Source organism: Octopus sinensis, linkage group LG16, assembly GCF_006345805.1.
Source record: "Octopus sinensis linkage group LG16, ASM634580v1, whole genome shotgun sequence".
NCBI classification, from domain to species: Eukaryota; Metazoa; Mollusca; class Cephalopoda; order Octopoda; family Octopodidae; genus Octopus; species Octopus sinensis.
Window position 1 is genome coordinate 8509913 of NC_043012.1, and position 18844 is coordinate 8528756.

An 18844-nucleotide genomic window follows, 5' to 3' on the forward strand; every position below is an offset into this window, starting at 1 on the left:
TGACTGTGGGTTTGAAGTGGTTGGTCACCTTCCATGTTCCCCTGATTTGGCTCCATCTGACTATCATCTGTTCCCCAACATGAAGATGTCATTTTTGACCAACAAAATGAAAGCTTCTTCAGCAATGGGATCCAAGGATTGCAACACCGATAGAAGAACTGTGTGGTCAGCGACGGGTAGTATGCTGAAATATAAACCTCATTACCTCATTTGGTCACATTCCATGAGAGTATCTTGGTCACTCTATAAACTTTTCAGTTAACCCTATATATATATATATAATATATATATATATATATATAATATATATATATATATATATATATAATATATATATATATATATTATATATATATATACACGTAGAATAGTGGTACAACAATGCACCAATATTTACTGGAAATAGCATCGTATATTATCGACTGCTATCGACTTTATGTATGTATGCATGTATGTATGTATGTACTTTTAGGGCTCCTGGTAACATGTAACCCAGTACAACCTCTCGCATGGTCGGGCTCTCGGCGACTAAGTCGGCAGCCTTACCAAGCCTGCTTGGTTAGGAGAATGGTTCTCGTTGGACACTTCTTCAGTAGAGTCAATAGGCAACCAACAGCTGAGATCAGGGGATCCTTAATCTTTGTTTGAACATCTCCCATGGAGAAGGAATTTCTGAAGTAACTCCCACCTCATTGCGAGGCTTGTTTCTAGACTGTTTGGGTTTGTAGGTGAGACGTTGTGCAAACTGTCATTGATTTGAAATGTCAGCAGGAACATTGCTGACAGTGTCTAAGTTAAAATAACTCATCAGTGATGGTCATATTTGTCTATGAGTTGATAGCTACATTGTACGTACGTATGTATGTATTGCATGTATGTCATCATTTAGTTTTATTTCAAGATTTCTTGCCAATAGAGAAAGAGCCGGTTTCTAACCTAGATCCAAGGCTCCTTCATTGGAATTTCAACATCAACAACAGGGTATTTTTGTTTATTTCTATGTATGTATGTATGTATATATGTATGTATGTATGTATGTATGTATGTTTGTATGTATGTATGTATGTATGTATGTATGTATGTATGTATGTATGTATGTATGTATGTATGTATGTATGTATGTATGTATACGTGCAGATTCGTATGTTTTGTTTTATGTACGTATTCTCATGGATATACTTGCATATCTAGACATGCTCATATATACTTAAAAGAGAAATTTCTGGGAAGTTTTACAGGTTCTTACAGTTCCAGTGATGGCTTGGATCTGTAGTCTTCGAATAATTTTTTCCCTTTCTGGTTTTGAGAAGCCTAAGGCAGTGTATTATATATTCCAGTGCCCCAATAATTACAGGTATAAACCTGAACTTGTAATCTGGATAGAGTAACTGCAGATTTCTCAATAGTTCAGCGTAGGTATTCTCTTTTTCACTGGCATTCAGCATTATGTTAACAGCCGCTGAGCAGTTTCTCTTCTCTATCCCCAATCATTATATCAGGTCTATTGTGTTTACATTTTATTCAGGTTTTCACTGGACATTCCACCAGTACTCCTTTTTTATTACGAGTAGCTATGGCTTCTATCATACTGTGAGTTCTTATTCCTTTGTCCTCATGGTTATCCTTTCGACGGATCTCGTTATACTGTGTCCTAGCTACAACATCATGTCTTATCGATATATAATACCTATTTCTTTAATACCCACGGGGGGCTAAACATAGAGAGGACAAACAAGGACAGACAAACGGATTAAGTCGATTACATCGACCCCAGTGCGTAACTGGTACTTAGTTTATCGACCCCGAAAGGATGAAAGGCAAAGTCGACTTCGGTGGAATATGAACTCAGAGCGTAACGGTAGACGAAATACCACTAAGCATTTCGCTTGAGGTGCTAACGATTCTGCCAGTTCGCCGTCTTCTCATCGATATATAATACCGTGGTATGTATGTATGTATGTATGTATGTATGTATGTATGTATGTATGTATGTATGTATGTATGTATGTATGTAGGTATGTAGGTAGGTATGTATGTATGTAGGTAGGTAGGTAGGTAGGTAGGTAGGTATGTATGTATGTATGTAGGTAGGTAGGTATGTATGTATGTATGTATGTCTGTCTGTCTGTCTGTCTGTCTGTCTGCACATCTCTTTCTCTTTTTAATTTAGAGTAAATTTTGACTGGTCACTAAATTAATACAGTTCTATATTTAAGAGATGAGGAATTATGTACATTATTTACATTTTTTTTCTTCATGATCTCTGACAACTATATCTGGTCTGTTGGCCTATTATTATTATTATTATTATTATTATTATTATTATTATTATTATTATTATTATTTAGGTCACTGCATGGAATCGAACTTGGAATCTTGGCGTTAGTAGCCCGCGCTCTTAACCAATACGCCACGGGCATATAACGTAGTGGTTAAGAGTGCGGGCTACTAATACCTTAGGAATGAGAACCCAGAAGGCTGGAGGGTATATCAGCCGAAACGTTGTGTTAACAACAAACAAGATGAGGACAAATATCCGTCAAATGTAAATAATGTAAATAACGTAGCTATTCAACAGAGTTTGATCAAATAAGGTGTAAGTTGAAATAATTCCTAAGTCGAGCAACAGCTCTTTAATGCGGTGTCCAAGTCGATAAAAGCTTAGAAAAAATTATTTCAAATAGATTCCCATTTTCCCAATCAGTATTTAAATATTAATGAACATGATTATCGCCCTTACAAACAATATATTTTACGAGTTATTCCCCCTGATAAAGTTTCAAGCGCCGTCAAAATTAGAATTGTTATCGTTACTGTTGCTCCCCCACCTCCTCCTATTACTACTGTAGTTAAAATTTGATTAAAATATTTTCTACGTGTTTTAGTCTATTGACTGCGGCCTTGCTGGGGCACTGCCTTGAAGGATTTGTTAGTCGAATGAGCCAGACCGCTCGGTTCAAAGTCTCTCTTGACCAGAAATGGCCTGAACTCTTTGCACGAACACCCTTCCTGTACATAACTCCATGTCCCCCTACATGGCCTTGCTTTTTGCCTTTTGAGCCAAAAAATTAACTTAACTTAACTTGACGTATTTTTGTGTTAAGCCCGGTATTCATTCTATCGTTCTATTTTGACGAACCGCTATGTTACAAGGACGTAAACACACCAACAATGGTTGTCAAGCAGTGGTGATGGACTAACACAGGCACGAAACACACACACACACACACATGACAGGCTTCTTTCTGTTTCCGTCTTCCAAATCCACTCACGGCCCGAGGCTATAATAGAAAATACTTGCCCAGGGTGCCACGTTGTGAAACTGAACTCAGAACCATGGGGTTAAGAAGCAAGCTTCTTACCACGCAGTCACGCCTGCGCCTGTTGATGAATTTTCGAAAATTGTTACCATAGCTGAGTGCCGCACTAAGTACCTCTCAGTTTATAATCAAATATCATTGCGTGATCAATTCCTGCTAATACAATTTTTTAGTTTCATTCTTTCAGGAACGATAAAAATAAATGCGAATTTGGCAGCTAAATAAATGAATCGATATAAACAACGATCTAAGAGAGCTGACCCCACGGGACAATGAGATTGATCAACATGACTAATACTTCTTTTGAACTGTTGAGAGTTAAAAGGGCATAAGAGAGAAATGTCCAGATGGTGTTGCGTGTCATATACATACATACATACATACATACATACATACATACATACATACATACATACATACATACATACATACTTTTTCTACTCTAGGTACAAGGCCTGAAATTTTGGGGGAGGGGGCAAGTCGATTAGATCTATCCCAGTACGCAAGTGGTACTTAATTTATCGACCTCGAAAGGATGAAAGGCAAAGTCGACCAAGGCGGAATTTGAACTCAGAACGTAAAGACAGACGAAATACCTATTTCTTTATTGCCCACAAGGGGCTAAACACAGAGGAGACAAACAAGGACAAACAGACGGATTAAGTCGATTACATCAACCCCAGTGTGTAACTGGTACTTAATTTATCGACCCCAAAAGGATGAAAGGCAAAGTCGATCTCAGCGGAATTTGAACTCAGAACGTAACGGCAGACGAAATACGGCTACGTATTTCGCCCGGCGTGCTAACGTTTCTGCCAGCTCGCCGCCTTATACATACATACATACATACATACATACATACACATACATACTTGGTAAACACCCAAAAAGTTATCAACCACCTCACCAACAACAACACTGAACACCTTTTTGATCTCCATGTGTCTAACATACGTGGACATGCCTACAAAGTCAGAAACCAACACAGCTCCCATGACTTTCGGAAACATTTTTTCACGCTCAGAGTTGCTGAAGCATGGAATAAACTGCCTGTGTCAGTTGTTGACTGCCATGACACTGCATCCTTTAAGGCCCTCATGCTTTCCGAAATCCGCCGAAACTACACCTGATTATATATACACTTTAGATGAGTTGTAGTGCACCTGAGCACTGTACACAATTATATTATTATATTATTTTTTATATTATTATATTATTATTATTATTATTATTATTATATTATTATTATTATTATTTAAATTAGGGTGAATACTTGATAAGTGTAAGCACCTGTATACGCCAGATGGTGGCAGAGGTGAGAGAGAATATATCAAATAAAACCAAAAACAGAACACATCATAATTCTTATAAAAGTGTATAACATAATTATTAAATAGGTATTTAATTATCTTATCTGTTATTTTTATTCATTAGTTATCTAGTGTAGTCATCAATAACTGTATATATCCTTATTAATTATAATAATTTTAAATTATTATATAATAAGGTAAATTACTATATAATTAATAAATAGATATTTGTCGTTTCTGTAATTTTTATTTTCTAATTATTCAATGTGATCATCAGTGGTTGTATATGTTGTTGAATATAATAATTCTTCAGCTGTTACAAAACAAAGTTAATTCATACAAAAGGGCTTATTATATTAAATGAATGAATAGGTAATTGATTACTGTGACGTAAAGTTTCTCGTAAACATTACGTCTGTAGTTTTAATTCTTTAGTTATATATTAAGCATAACGAAAATGTTTTATTTTAAATGTTCAGTTAGAACATCAACCATTTTGAATCAATTAGATAATATTGTGTTGAGATACATTTTCGTACTTTTCATTATTAATTTTAATGTTTTACACGCACACACTAGCAGATATGGGAAGCACTCCGTCGGTTACGACGACGAGGTTTCCGGTTGATCCGATCAACGGAACAGCCTGCTCGTAAAATTAACGTGTAAGTGGCTGAGCACTCCACAGACACGTGTACCCTTAACGTAGTTCTTGGGGATATTCAGCGTGACACAGAGAGTGACAAGGCCGGCCCTTTGAAATACAGGTACAACAGAAACAGGAAGTAAGAGTGAGAGAAAGTTGTGGTGAAAGAGTACAGCAGGGATCACCACCATCCCCTGCTGGAGCCTCGTAAAGCTTTAGATGTATTCGCTCAATAAACACTCACAACGCCCGGTCTGGGAATCGAAACCGCGATCCTATGACCGCGAGTCCGCTGCCCTAACCACTGGGCCATTGCGAATCCACACTAGCAGATATATCCGGCGTTGCTTTACTTGTTTCGGTCATGTAACTGCGGCCATGCTGAAGCACCGCCTTTAGTCGAAGAAATCGATCCCAGGATTTATTCTTTGTAAGCCTAGTACTTATTCTATCGACTTTGAATTTCATCCTTTTGGAGTCGATAAATTAAGTACCAGTTAAGTACTGGAGTCGATGTAGTCAATATATATATATATATATATATATATTATATATATATATATAAATATGCAGCACGGATTTTTGTCAGTGAACAGGTCGCGGTCTTAAAGCGACGAAAATATTTTGACAAATTAAACTTAAATGTTGAAGTGAATCGAACGGCTTTTGTGTGTTTCTTGAATGGCTTACAAACACCTTCCACGCTGTAATTGTTATATATATATATATATATATATATAGGGCTTCTTTCAGCTTTCAGTTTCCATCTACCGAACCCACTTACAGGACTTTGGTCGACCAGGGTCTACGGTAGTACACACTTGCCCTTTCCCCGAAATTGCTGGCCCTGTGCCAAAATTTGAAATCAGGTTTATTATATGCGCGAGTGTGCGTGTGTAGGTTTGGCGAATAATACAGGTATCATCCGTCATACTTACACAACCCCAACAGCACCACCACCACCACCACCACTCCAGCACTAGAAATGACAGCTTTAAAGTGATTAATCCACTTCCTAAGTGTGTCTACTACTTAACCTAATATTTAGTTTCTTTTGTCTCTCTGTCGCCATATTAGTGGAGCTCTTCAAGTCAGGAGATACAGTTCAGTCGATAATATAACTAAGACACACATAACTTGCTTCTATTTAATCGGCAAAATTCAGTGAAAATAGATCCGGACTCGGACAATATCGATTACTTATTCATTAATATCGAAGTTTTATTGTTGTATGTTCCAAGGAAATTTAATGATTTGTCGATAATTAAGTGTAAAAGACAGAAAAAAGAAATAACAAAATGAAGAAGTTTAACAAAACAAAACATGGAAATATATTACATTAGTGTTTCATTTATAATACTTATTGCGCAGCTGGTCTACATAAGTGGTTTAGAGTACATACACACATACATACATACATACATACATACATACATACATACATACATACATACACATACATACATACATACATACATACATACATACATGCATACATACATACGTACATACATGCACACATACATACATACATACATACATACATACGTACGTACATACATACATACATACATACATACATACATACATACATACATACATACCTGGCGTGGTCCCAGGAATTTTTCGAAGGAAGGGCATAAAGTCAGAAGGGAATACAATTCCAGGAGAAAAAGGCATCATAGCATTATTTAAAAGGGCGCACGTCTTTTCTTGAGTGGAGACAGGTCCCTGTGTGGATAGATAGATAGATAGATAGATAGATAGATAGATAGATAGATAGTAGATATGTATAATATATATATATATATAATATATATAGTATATATTATATATATATATAGATAGATAGATAGATAGATAGATACATACATACATACATACATACATGCATACATACACACACACATACAACATACATGCATGCATACATACATATATACATACATACATACATGCATACATACATACATACATACACACATACATACATACATACATACATACATACATACATACATACATACATACATACATACATACATACATACATACATCTCACCAATAATAATTCAGTGCTCTCGGTTTTGTGAGTAAATGCTTCAGTGACAATCTGAATAAGTTAAGGTTCTCAGATAAAGAAACCAGTCGAGTAACTCACACATTACAAATACAATCTGTAAGCAGAACAGTGAAATTATGCAAAACTCGTCTCAAGTTTAGAATGTGACATTGTTTTGTTAACTACATTCCAACGATGCAGCTTTGTACTTTTGTTAGAAACCAGCCCCTTCTTCAGGTGAAGAATTCAAATAAAAACAGAAGAGAACGTACATCCATCCATTCATCCATCCATCCACTCATCCATCCATCCATCCACCCATCCATCCATCCATCCATCCATCCATCCATCCATCCATCCATCCATTCATCCATCCATACATACATACATACATACCCTGTTGATGTTGTTGAAATTCCAATGAAGCAGTTTGGGATCTAGGTTAGAAACCGGTTCTTTCTCTATTGACAAGAAATCTTGAAAATAATCTGAATAAGGACAAGCGGTCTATCATGGACCGATAGCCGGATTACTACCTTCCACTTTGAAGGGCATGCATTTGCAATCCAGGAACAAGGAAATATCAACCAAATACGGGCATATGGCGTGGTGGTTAAGAGCGCGGGCTACTAGCCTCAAGATTCCGAGTTCGATTCCAGGCAGTGACCTGAATAACAACAACAACAACAACAACATCGAAAAATACCTTAGGAATGAGAACCCAGGTTCGAAATTTCACCAAGACACCTGATGAAGGCTGGAGGATATATCAGCCAAAACATTGTGTTAACAACAAAGACGAGGACAAATATCCGTCAATTGTAAATAATGTACAAATACCTTGTGCACAAAAGACATAGAGATGTAGAAAAAGCAGTAAAATGTGAAAACCGATGCAGACTTTGTGGAGTTAACACCGAAGATATCACCTACATCATAACCAGTTGTCCGAAAATGTCATTACGGTATAATCTACCGATGAGACTTGATGTTGTAGCTAGGACACTCTATAATGAAATCCGTCGAAAGGATAAACACGAGGACAAAGAAATAAGAACCCACAGTATGGTAGAAGCAATAGTCCCTCATAATAAAAAGGAATACTGGTGGAATGTCTCAGTGTCGCCAATAAAATGCAAGCACAACAGACCTGATATAATGAGTTGGGATAGAGAAGAGAAACTGTGTACAATTGTGGAAATTTACTGCCCAGCGGATGTTAGCATAAAGCTGAAGATCAGTGAAAAAGAGAACACTTATGTTGAACTATTTTGCCGAACCGCCAAGTTACGGGGACGTAAACACACCAGCATCGGTTGTCAAGCGATGTTGGGGGGACAAACACATACACACAAACATATACACACACATACATATACATATATACGACGGGCTTCTTTCAGTTTCCGTCTACCAAATCCACTCACAAGGCTTTGGTCGGCCCGAGTAGAAGACACTTGTCCAAGGTGCCACACAGTGGGACTGAACCCGGAACCATGTGGTTGGTAAGCAAGCTACTTACCACACACACACACACACATATCGTCAGTGTATCGTATATCCGAAAAAGAAGTACTCTCTAAGGAGCTGTTATTATATGCTGTTAAATTATATGTCCGTTGATCATACAGTGACCTTATCGGATCTAATCGGTGAATGGGAAATTCCTTGCTTGTACGGGCAAAAAGATCCTTACAAGCTAAAAGCAACCTAAGGGCGGAGTTTCCCGGTGTCCCATTTTGACCCATAGAGAGTGGACTAAGGGAGATAATCCATTCCCGTGGACCTTGATTGTTTATTCTCCGTTTACTTACGAACTGAGGGTAACGGATTTCTACTTCCGAGGCTTGAAAGCTCTAAATGACCTTCGGCTGCTGAATCTGACCAGTCGTCCATGGGGCTAAGCCCTTTATGGATGCGAAACCATTGGTCACTCTATGACCGGACATTTACTTAACTACACACACCACACATATATATATATGTATTTAAATAAAAAGGGGCAGGCAACAGGTTGTTTAGCCACATACCGAAAAATTAGAACTAGCAGTAAAAGACTGCTTATTTCTATTTTCTACAAATAAGACTCTACATATAAGATATTCATGTAATTCACATTCATATATATATATTAATTAATATCAGGGTAGACTATATAATATACATTCAACAATAATATTAAGGAATGGCCTCAATAGGCCATTCAACTCACAAAAAACGAGCAGCTAAACTCAAACCGCTAAATGGTAGTAATTCAGAAATCAAAGGAAAATTAAAAACATTTACCCTTATCATCTTTCGACTATGCATAGTTTCGATGTACTTTTTGGCAAACCAGCTCAATTAAATTTAATTAAATCAATTTACCACTGGCCCGTCTCATCAAACAAAGAAGCCAGGGGGAATATATATTCCACGAGGCAACAGCATCGGTGCCTCGGGAATATATACTCTAAATTTTCAAAATCTACCATCATCGCGCCAACTTATCAGCAGCAAATATAAAATGCTGATTTAATTTCAGAATTAGCCATAAAATCATTAATTAATCAATATCAGGGTAGCAAAAAATTCAAGAGAAATTTTTTCGCCACCAGCGGTCTAGTGAGAAAGAAAAAATAGTCAAAATATTGTTAATATATATATATAACTGAGATGCAGCACGGATTTTTGTCAGTGAACAGGTCGCGGTCTTAAAGCGACGAAAATATTTTGACAAATTAAACTTAAATGTTGAAGTGAATCGAACAGCTTTTGTGTGTTTCTTGAATGGCTTATAAACACCTTCCACGCTGCAATTGTTTATACATATATATATATATATATATATATATATATATATATATATATATATAGGGCTTCTTTCAGCTTACAGGACTTTGGTCGACCAGGGACTATGGTAGTACACACTTGCCCGAGTTGCTACGCAGTGGAACTGAACCCAGACCACATACGATTTGGGAAGCAAACTTCTTAACCATACGGCTACGACAGCGTCCACTTTTCTTTCTGTATTGGTTTTTCTTTTTCTTTTTTTTTTTCTTGGTTTCTTTGAAGTCTTCCCTCTCATCAATTCCGTCTACAACATTCGTCACATTTCTATCCCGTATTTCTATCCCTGACTTATGAAGACAGCAGTTTGGCGGAGATTCGACTGTTCTTTTTAGTAGTCCATCTACATGGTCCTTCGTTTACTCACCCCATTCATCATTCTTCTGTTCACAGAAGTTCAAATTCCACTGCACCGGTCTTAAATGTCTTGCAGTGGAGGAGAGGCACTCAAAGGTCACCAGAGTTGAGACCAGGATTCGATAAATCGACAAACCAAAGTCATTTCTTTTCTATAGAGTGGTGTGTGTGTGTGTGTGTGTGTGTGTGTGTATGTGTGTGTTTGCGTGTGCGTGCGTGTATGTGTACCTGTGTGCGTGTGAGTGTGTGTGTGTGTGTGCGTGTGTGCCAGTTCTATATGCTTATGCATATAGCAATGAATACTCTGAACAATCCTAGTCTATTAATGAACTATAAACTATGAGAGAATGAGCTCAGAAACACGCCGCCACAACACACACACACACACACACAAAAGTGTATACACACACACACACACATACATATGTATTTAAAACATATATATTCAGATATGGAGATATGTATACGTGTAAGTATGAATATGTATGTATGTATGTATGTATGTACGTATATATATGTACGTATGTATTTATGTATTTCTCTCTCTCTCTCTGTCTCTCTCTCTCTCTCTCTCTATATATATATATATATATATGTGTGTGTGTGTGTGTGTGTATGTATGTGTGTGTATTCACCTACAGATATGACTATTTATCTATAGATGTGTGTGTTTGTATGTGTATAAACATATATACCCATATATACATATATGTGTGTGCACGTGTGTGTACATATATGTATGTATGTATGTATGTATGTATGTATGTATGTATATATATATATAGAGAGAGAGAGAAAGAAAGGGAGGGGGAAAGGGAAATAAATACATACACGTATGTACACACACTCACACACACATACACACACACACACTCACACACACACACACACACACGCACACACACACACGCATTCACGCGGACATTTGCATTTGCCCTAAATATAAAGAGAAAAAAGCGCAGGTGGTTTAAGACTGCTGGGGTATTTAGCTAACCGTGGTCAACGGTCTGTATTGCATTTACATGTTTAAACGATTATATTCTCAACAAATTATATGACTGTCATTTTTGGCACAGCTGTTCTGCTCTTTCAACTTTAGCAGAAAGCTAATCTGATGAATGTCGTTAAAATAATATCACCATTGTTTATTATGCAAATTTTAACGACCCAATATTATTATACCAAGTTAATTATGAATAGTTTTAATTACATTATAATATCTTCTTAGTATACGTGTCTATGGACGTATGTATTTATGTGTCTGTATGTTACAGTCCTTTTTTTTTTTATTCAGCTTACTAGTTTATATTCAGAATTAGACTTTGTACACGAAGTGTATTCAGTTGAAAACAGTTCAGATTTCACGTTAAAACAATGACACGATCCTTGAAACGATGAACAAGCAGTTAAAAGAGCAAGAATCATTTGTTGCAAGTTTATAACAGATTTTGTTATAATGGAAGAAACATCTTCTTTGATGAAAGTGAACTCAACTAACTACACCAAGTACAAAGCCGCCGATGAAATTATATCGAAAAGCACTGCAATTCTTGGCCTTTTGGTTGGAACATTATCGTCCTGTGTCTTCTGTTATGTCTACGTTGGACGAAAACTCGATGAAAATCGGACAGATTCGACAAAAAAGAGGCGAATTACTTGGCAAAAGCTTTTCAGCTCTCTTAATATGTTTAGCGGCGGAATATTCTTTGGAATGTCTCTACTTTTCCTACTCCCAGAATCTTCCTCAGATCTGGATTCGTACTTTAAATCAATGAATAAGAATTATACGTATCCTTTCTGTGAAATGCTCGTATCAGCAGGTTTTTTTCTCGTGTTGTTCCTAGAACGTAGCGTTACCATTCTGTATAAAGTTTGGGAAAAGAGGAGCAAATCCAGCGATGAACAATCAAACCTTCAAGACGGGATAAAATCGCCAATATCATCGTCGTCGACATTGTCATCACCATCATCGCCATCGTCGTCACCACCACAACATCAACATCAACAACCATTATCCCACCAGCCACTATCATCACCATCACTACCAACAACATTAGCAACAACATCAGAAGTAATTGAACTAACAACGATCGCTTCAAGAAACGATAAAAGTGAAAATAAGGCCACATCTGAGATCCATTCCAGTGAAAGTTCTTCAAGAAATATTTGCCTTCATATTGTTGATGAGGAAGTTCTACCGTCTGACAGTAAATACCGAAATACCGCCGACTTTGGTTGTTTAATTTCCAGCAGGAAAACTTATAAATCAGAGAAAACCTTTAAGGAAAACCAGACCAACTTAGCAGAATCTAGCGACGAGCTGTGTATTCTTATACCAGATCAATGTGTCTGTTCGATCGAGAATCACTTGGTAGACTCCCAGAATGGCAGATTCGTTTGTCAAGATATCAGCAACAAGGAGAAACTATTTTGTCGTAGCCATTCTTCAATTGGGATTTACGGTTCCACCGTCACAGATCAGACAAATATTCCGTTACATTTTGCCAATGATAACTCGTGTTATCATAATGATGAATATCATTCAGCACAAAATCACGAAGAAAGAACCGTGAAATATATTTCAAACGTCCAAACAGCAGAAGAAAATACTCCGGTCGAAGAGACAGAAGAGAACGACGACCTCCATCAATCAGGTGCTATCATTTTACTCCTGGTCTTGATATTTCACTCATTTTTTGACGGAATTACTCTGGGATTACGGAAAGAAGTAATGGATATTTTTACCATAATGTTTGCCCTCATTTTCCACAAATGTTTAATTGCTTTCAGTTTGACGTTGAAACTGCGAGAAACATTTACTGATCGTCTGTGGAGAGTAAAACTTTGGTTGGTTATCTTCTCGTTCATTTCTCCAATCGGAGCAACTATTGGATGGCTACTTTCTTACAATGAAATGGATCCGATGGTTTTCCACAAAGGACTTTCTGGAACTCTCACAAGCATTTCAACAGGTACACTTTTTTACGTGACATTTTTTGAAATTCTTGGTCCGGATCTAATTAACCATAAAGGTAACTTTCTTCAAGTATTATCAGTAATGATAGGTTTTGGTGTCATGGCCTCTCTCAAGATTTTATAAAGCTAGGCCGCTGATTCTCAGACAAATGGGTCTTGTTTTATTTATTTATATATTTTTTTAACCTTCAGACTCATATTATTGAAATAGAACTCTGGTCTACAACACATAACATTCTCATTTTCATTTGTGAAAATCTTCACCGCTTCAATTTGACAATATTTGGTTGCATTCGATAGTCGAGGGTTGTGTATTGCAAAATGTTTAAACCGAAACGATAATTACATCAATGTAATTCCGTTTTAAAACATCGAACAAACAACCTCGTTTTGGAGGACCAATATTTTCATAATGGAAACAGAAATGTATTCGTTTTTATGACTGCAAACAAACACACGAACCATATTAACAACCCTCATCTAAAAAATGCCTCGATTCATTTAATTTTACATTAACAGAACACTTGTCCTCTTCACGGGAAACTTGGCTTCGTGTCCTACGGGCGGCAGCCAACGATTTTTTTCTACCCCAAGGTTGTTTTTTTAATTTTTTACCAAAAGCTGTACGCTACTATTTATAACTTTATTTGCTTCGAGATTCATAGTTCCAAAAATTCCATATTCTTTTACAAAACAGATATTTTATTTGATTAACTCATTAAAGCTACACTTTACCTGATGAACCGAAATTTCTTTTTATATTTTATCTTTCACTTATCTTTCTAATGAAGCTTATTTGGGGGCGGAGGGGGGGACACGTGCGTGCGTGCTGTGTGTGTGAGAGAGAGTCTGTCGTTGTTGTTTCTGTTATTTGATTCTTATTTAATATGTATAAATTAACCAAAAGACAAAGTCTTAAGTTTGTACTGGAATAGAAAGAGGATTTCCCAGCGTGAAATTGCAAAATACATAAAATTAGTTGGACTCAGCCATGAATCCAGACCGTGGATCGAACTCGTCACGCCAAGACAACAATTATTTAACATGAACTTCATTTAATATCGATCAGTGTTTTATTCCTTTATTCTTTTACTTGTTTCAGTCATTTGACTGCGGCCATACTGGAGCAACGCTTTAAAGGATTTTTAGTCGAAGAAATCGACCCCCACCCAGTACTTGTTCTTTGTAAGCCTAGTGCTTATTCTATCATTCACTTTTACCGAACCGCTAGTTTACGGGGACGTAAACACACCAACGTCGATTGTCAAGCGATGGCAGGAAGGACAAACACATAAACCACACACACAGACACACACACACCACACACACACACACACACACACACACACACACACACACACGACGGGCTTCTTTCCGTTTCCATCTACTAAATCCACTTAACAAGGCTTTGGCCGGCCTGAAGCTATAATAGAAGATATTTGCCCCAGGTGTCACGCAGTGAGATTGAACCCAGAAAAATGTAGTTGAAAAGCAAGCACCTTACTACCCAACCACGCCTGCGCCTATGTTTTTCTTTGTTTTTTTTTGTCTGTTTTTTTTTTTGTTTTTTTGTAAACTACAACGGTCCCTTCTTCCTTCATTTTCTTCCATGAAATCAACTTCAGAATATTACTCGAAAATGTATTAATTTGAGTCTTTATAGTAAACGTAATTTTGATACAAGATTTGGCATATCCACCGATCGTTTACATCCTAAAATAAACACCTCTCCTTCCTTCTCTCGGTCTCTAACACACACACACACACACACAAACACACACACACACAAACACACACACACATGTATCATTAGAACCCATTATTGTGGAAAATGAGCCTAGATGGGATCTTTTCGGTTTGAACGGCAGTTTTTTCTAGCGGTGTCATATGAAATTGTCACCCATAATTATGACCATAGTATCGATCTATTGCATTTCAATCTGTTTTAGGGTTAGGGTTAGTTAGGGTTAGGGGTGGGGGAAGGGTATCTTTTTTTCTTCACAAATGTAAATAAACCCAATCTGTTTCTTAAACGAGGGACGTATTCATACAGCACAGAATGCTTTTTAACTCAATGGACGTCAGTGATTGGTTGAAATTGCAGAAATTGAAGAAAAAAAACAAATATCTTACAAACTACAGAATTTTCTCAATAAAGCCAAGAGAAAAAGATGTTTTATAAACACATTCTACCAGTATACGAAGTTTAAAAGTGTTTAGTTACGTGGAAATTATTTTAAAAAACTGCCGTTCAAACCGAAAAGATCCCCTAGATGTGTAAGGCGTCTAGTCCGGCGCTGTTTTGCCTCTTCTCAATACCAACAAATATCCTTTGTGCAAATACAATAAGTATATTCCTCGACCTTTAACGATCATTTATTTCATTGCACTTTTGTTTTTATTCTAATGTCAATTAGTAGACAATAGCGTCGGTCAATGTTTAAGAGTCTACAACACACAATCACTGGTTCGCCAGTTCATGTCATGGTCTCTCTGTAACACATGGAACTTTGTTCGATGAACACCAGTTTCTCGACGCAGTTTTTTTTACAGTCTTGGCCAATACAATCCTTTGCGAAAAGGACACACACACACACACACAGACACACACACACACACACACACACACACACACATATTGTGGTGTTTCGGGATGGTTATTTATTTATCTTTTTTTGCCAAACAAACATACGCACGATATATTCGTTCTTCACTCGTTTATTAGTGCTCTTATTCTAACTCATGTCCCTTGTCCGGACATATTTCGTCACACATCTGTGACCTCTTCAGTGACACTTTCTGTCCTCGCGTATGCTCTTTGCTCTGCTAAGTCCATTCTGTTCTATCAAATGTGGACATGAATTAGAATAAGAACAGTAATAAATGAATGAAAAACATATATATAGTGCGTGTGTTTATTTGGCAAAAAAAAAAAATGACCGTCCCGAAATACAACAATATCTGTTTCAACACACGGTCCCACATTAGAAATCTTGTAACACAAATTCATAAACGTATTATATATATATATATATATATATTTCGAACAAAAATAACCCCTCCCCACTTCCCGCAGGATTTCAACTACCCCATTAAGAAAAAATAACGGAGAAATAAACATATCACAACATGTTTATATGAAAATATATCTAAGTTTGTGTATTATTGTTATAATTGTATTATATAACTAGCACTATGACCCGGCAAGGCCGGGTCATACTGCTAGTGCATGCATATACAGCTGCGTGCCCGCGCACATACACGCGAGTACTGTCCAAATCTCCAACCAATGACATACAGCTAGCTGGCATTCAATTGGCGTATCAAGTTTCGGGCATTTTGATTGGGTTTTGAATAGAAAATTCACAAAAAAGTCACTTCTATTGATTTTTTTAATGGCTTTGCGGGTGACTGGGGAAATGTAAAGATATGCACGACCACCCTTGGACGGTTTTGAATGACCATAGAAAGTGCGAGCCCTCTAACTGAAAAATTGTGGATTTGTATAAAGGACACGCACACAGACAGACATTTTGCCGTTTATATATATAGAGACTAGCAGTATCGCCCGGCGTTGCTCGGGTTTGTAAGGGAAATAATTATATAAGCATTTTTAGAGATGTAAAGTAAAATAGCCATCTCAATATGGCTAACCACAAAGGGGGAGGGGTGTTACTGTAGCTTTTTACGTTCTGAGATTTAATAATTAATTTTAGAGAGTTACTTCCCTATATATGTCAAAAATGGATTAAAAATGGGAAAAATCGATGGTAAATTTTTTTTTTAATCGTAGACTCATAGTAGACGCGCGCTAATACCCAGACGGTCTCGATATGAATCACGACTATAGATACCCGGTTTTGGTTAAACTGCACCGCAAAATGTGGGAGTAGTTAGGAATCTAAATCGTAGGAGACAGACACACAACCTCACTTTTATATATAAAGATTTCCTCTATTTACATAATATTGAGGTCTCTTCTTTCTTTTGTTATCTTACTGTTTTTACCAATATACATATATATATATATATATTATATATATATATATATTATATATATATATATAATATAATATATATAATATATATATAGTTACAGAGATGTACTTGCATAGCAAGTGACTTGATCTGAGATCGTGTGCTGGAACGAAAACAGTTGCAGCGTTGAAGGTGTTTATAAGCCATTTAAGAAACACACAAAAACCGTTAGATTCACTTCAACATTTAAATTTAATTGTCAAAATATTTTCGTCGCTTTGAGACCGCGACCTGTTAGCCGATATTTTTGTCAGTGAACAGGTCGCGGTCTCAAAGCGAGAAAATATTTGGCAAATTAAATTTAAATGTTGAAGTGAATCTAACGGTTTTTGTGTGTTTCTTAAATGGCTTACAAACACCTTCCACGCTGCAATATATATATACACACACATATATATATGTATGTATGTATGTATGTGTGTATATGTGTATGCATGTATGCGTGTGTGTGTGCGTGTCTGTGCTTGTGATTGTCCTCCACCACTGCTTGACAACGAATGTTGGTTTGTTTACATCCCTGTCACCTAGTGGTTTGACAAAGGAAACAGATAGAATAAGTACAATGCTTACAAAAATAAAACTGGAGTTGATTCATTAAACTACAATTCTTCAAGGCATTGCCCCAGCATGGCCACAGACCAATGGCTGGAAAAAGCAGAAGAATAAAAGAATACATTCTCTGCTTTGGTCTTATGTTCAAGGCATGAGAAAGCTTGAGTTTACATGAGAAGGCCTAACAGACCTGGTAGAAAAACAGCAGCCAAATCTCCTCAAATCACACCTTACTGTCTTATGTATGTATATATATATGAGCCAATGAGGGGGACCTCTACATGGTAGCTAGACCTGGTAGAAATAGCAGCCAAATTTCCCCCAAATCCACACTTACTGTCTTATCTATGTATATATGTATGTATGAGCCTATGAGGGAGACCCCTACATGGCAGCTAGACATGGTAGAAATAGCAGCCAAATCTCCCTCAAATCACACCTTACTGTCTTATGTATATATATATAATATCTATATACAAGCCACTACGGTTATTTAATGTAAAGTCTTCCTCAAATCACTCGCTATTTACTCTCTTCAAGAACATTTTCACTCACTCTTATCTCTTAGCTTCCCATACATTTTACTCATGTATCTATCAGCGTCATAGACAGAAACAAATATTACATCGCCATCGCCATCGCCATCGCCATCGCATTCTATTTTCTACCTGTCAACACACAGTGAATTAGTTTCACTTTATTCGTTGCACACTGTGTGTGTGCGTTTGCGTGTGCTGTAAACCAGACTAAG

General features: G+C 36.9%; 1 protein-coding gene across 1 annotated transcript; it reads left to right on the plus strand.

Moving 5' to 3' along the window:
• Positions 1-11743: 11743 nt before the first annotated feature.
• On the plus strand, positions 11744-14247 carry LOC115220563 (protein zntD-like). Its single transcript, XM_029790712.2, has one exon. The coding sequence runs from the start codon at positions 11984-11986 to the stop codon at positions 13625-13627; it is 1644 nt and encodes a 547-aa protein (XP_029646572.2). The 5' UTR covers positions 11744-11983; the 3' UTR covers positions 13628-14247.
• The last annotated feature ends 4597 nt before the right edge of the window (positions 14248-18844 follow it).

Excerpts from the sequence above, each read along its gene's own strand:
- LOC115220563 (XM_029790712.2), top strand. The coding sequence starts at position 11,984 with ATGGAAGAAACATCTTCTTTGATGAAAGTGAACTCAACTAACTACACC.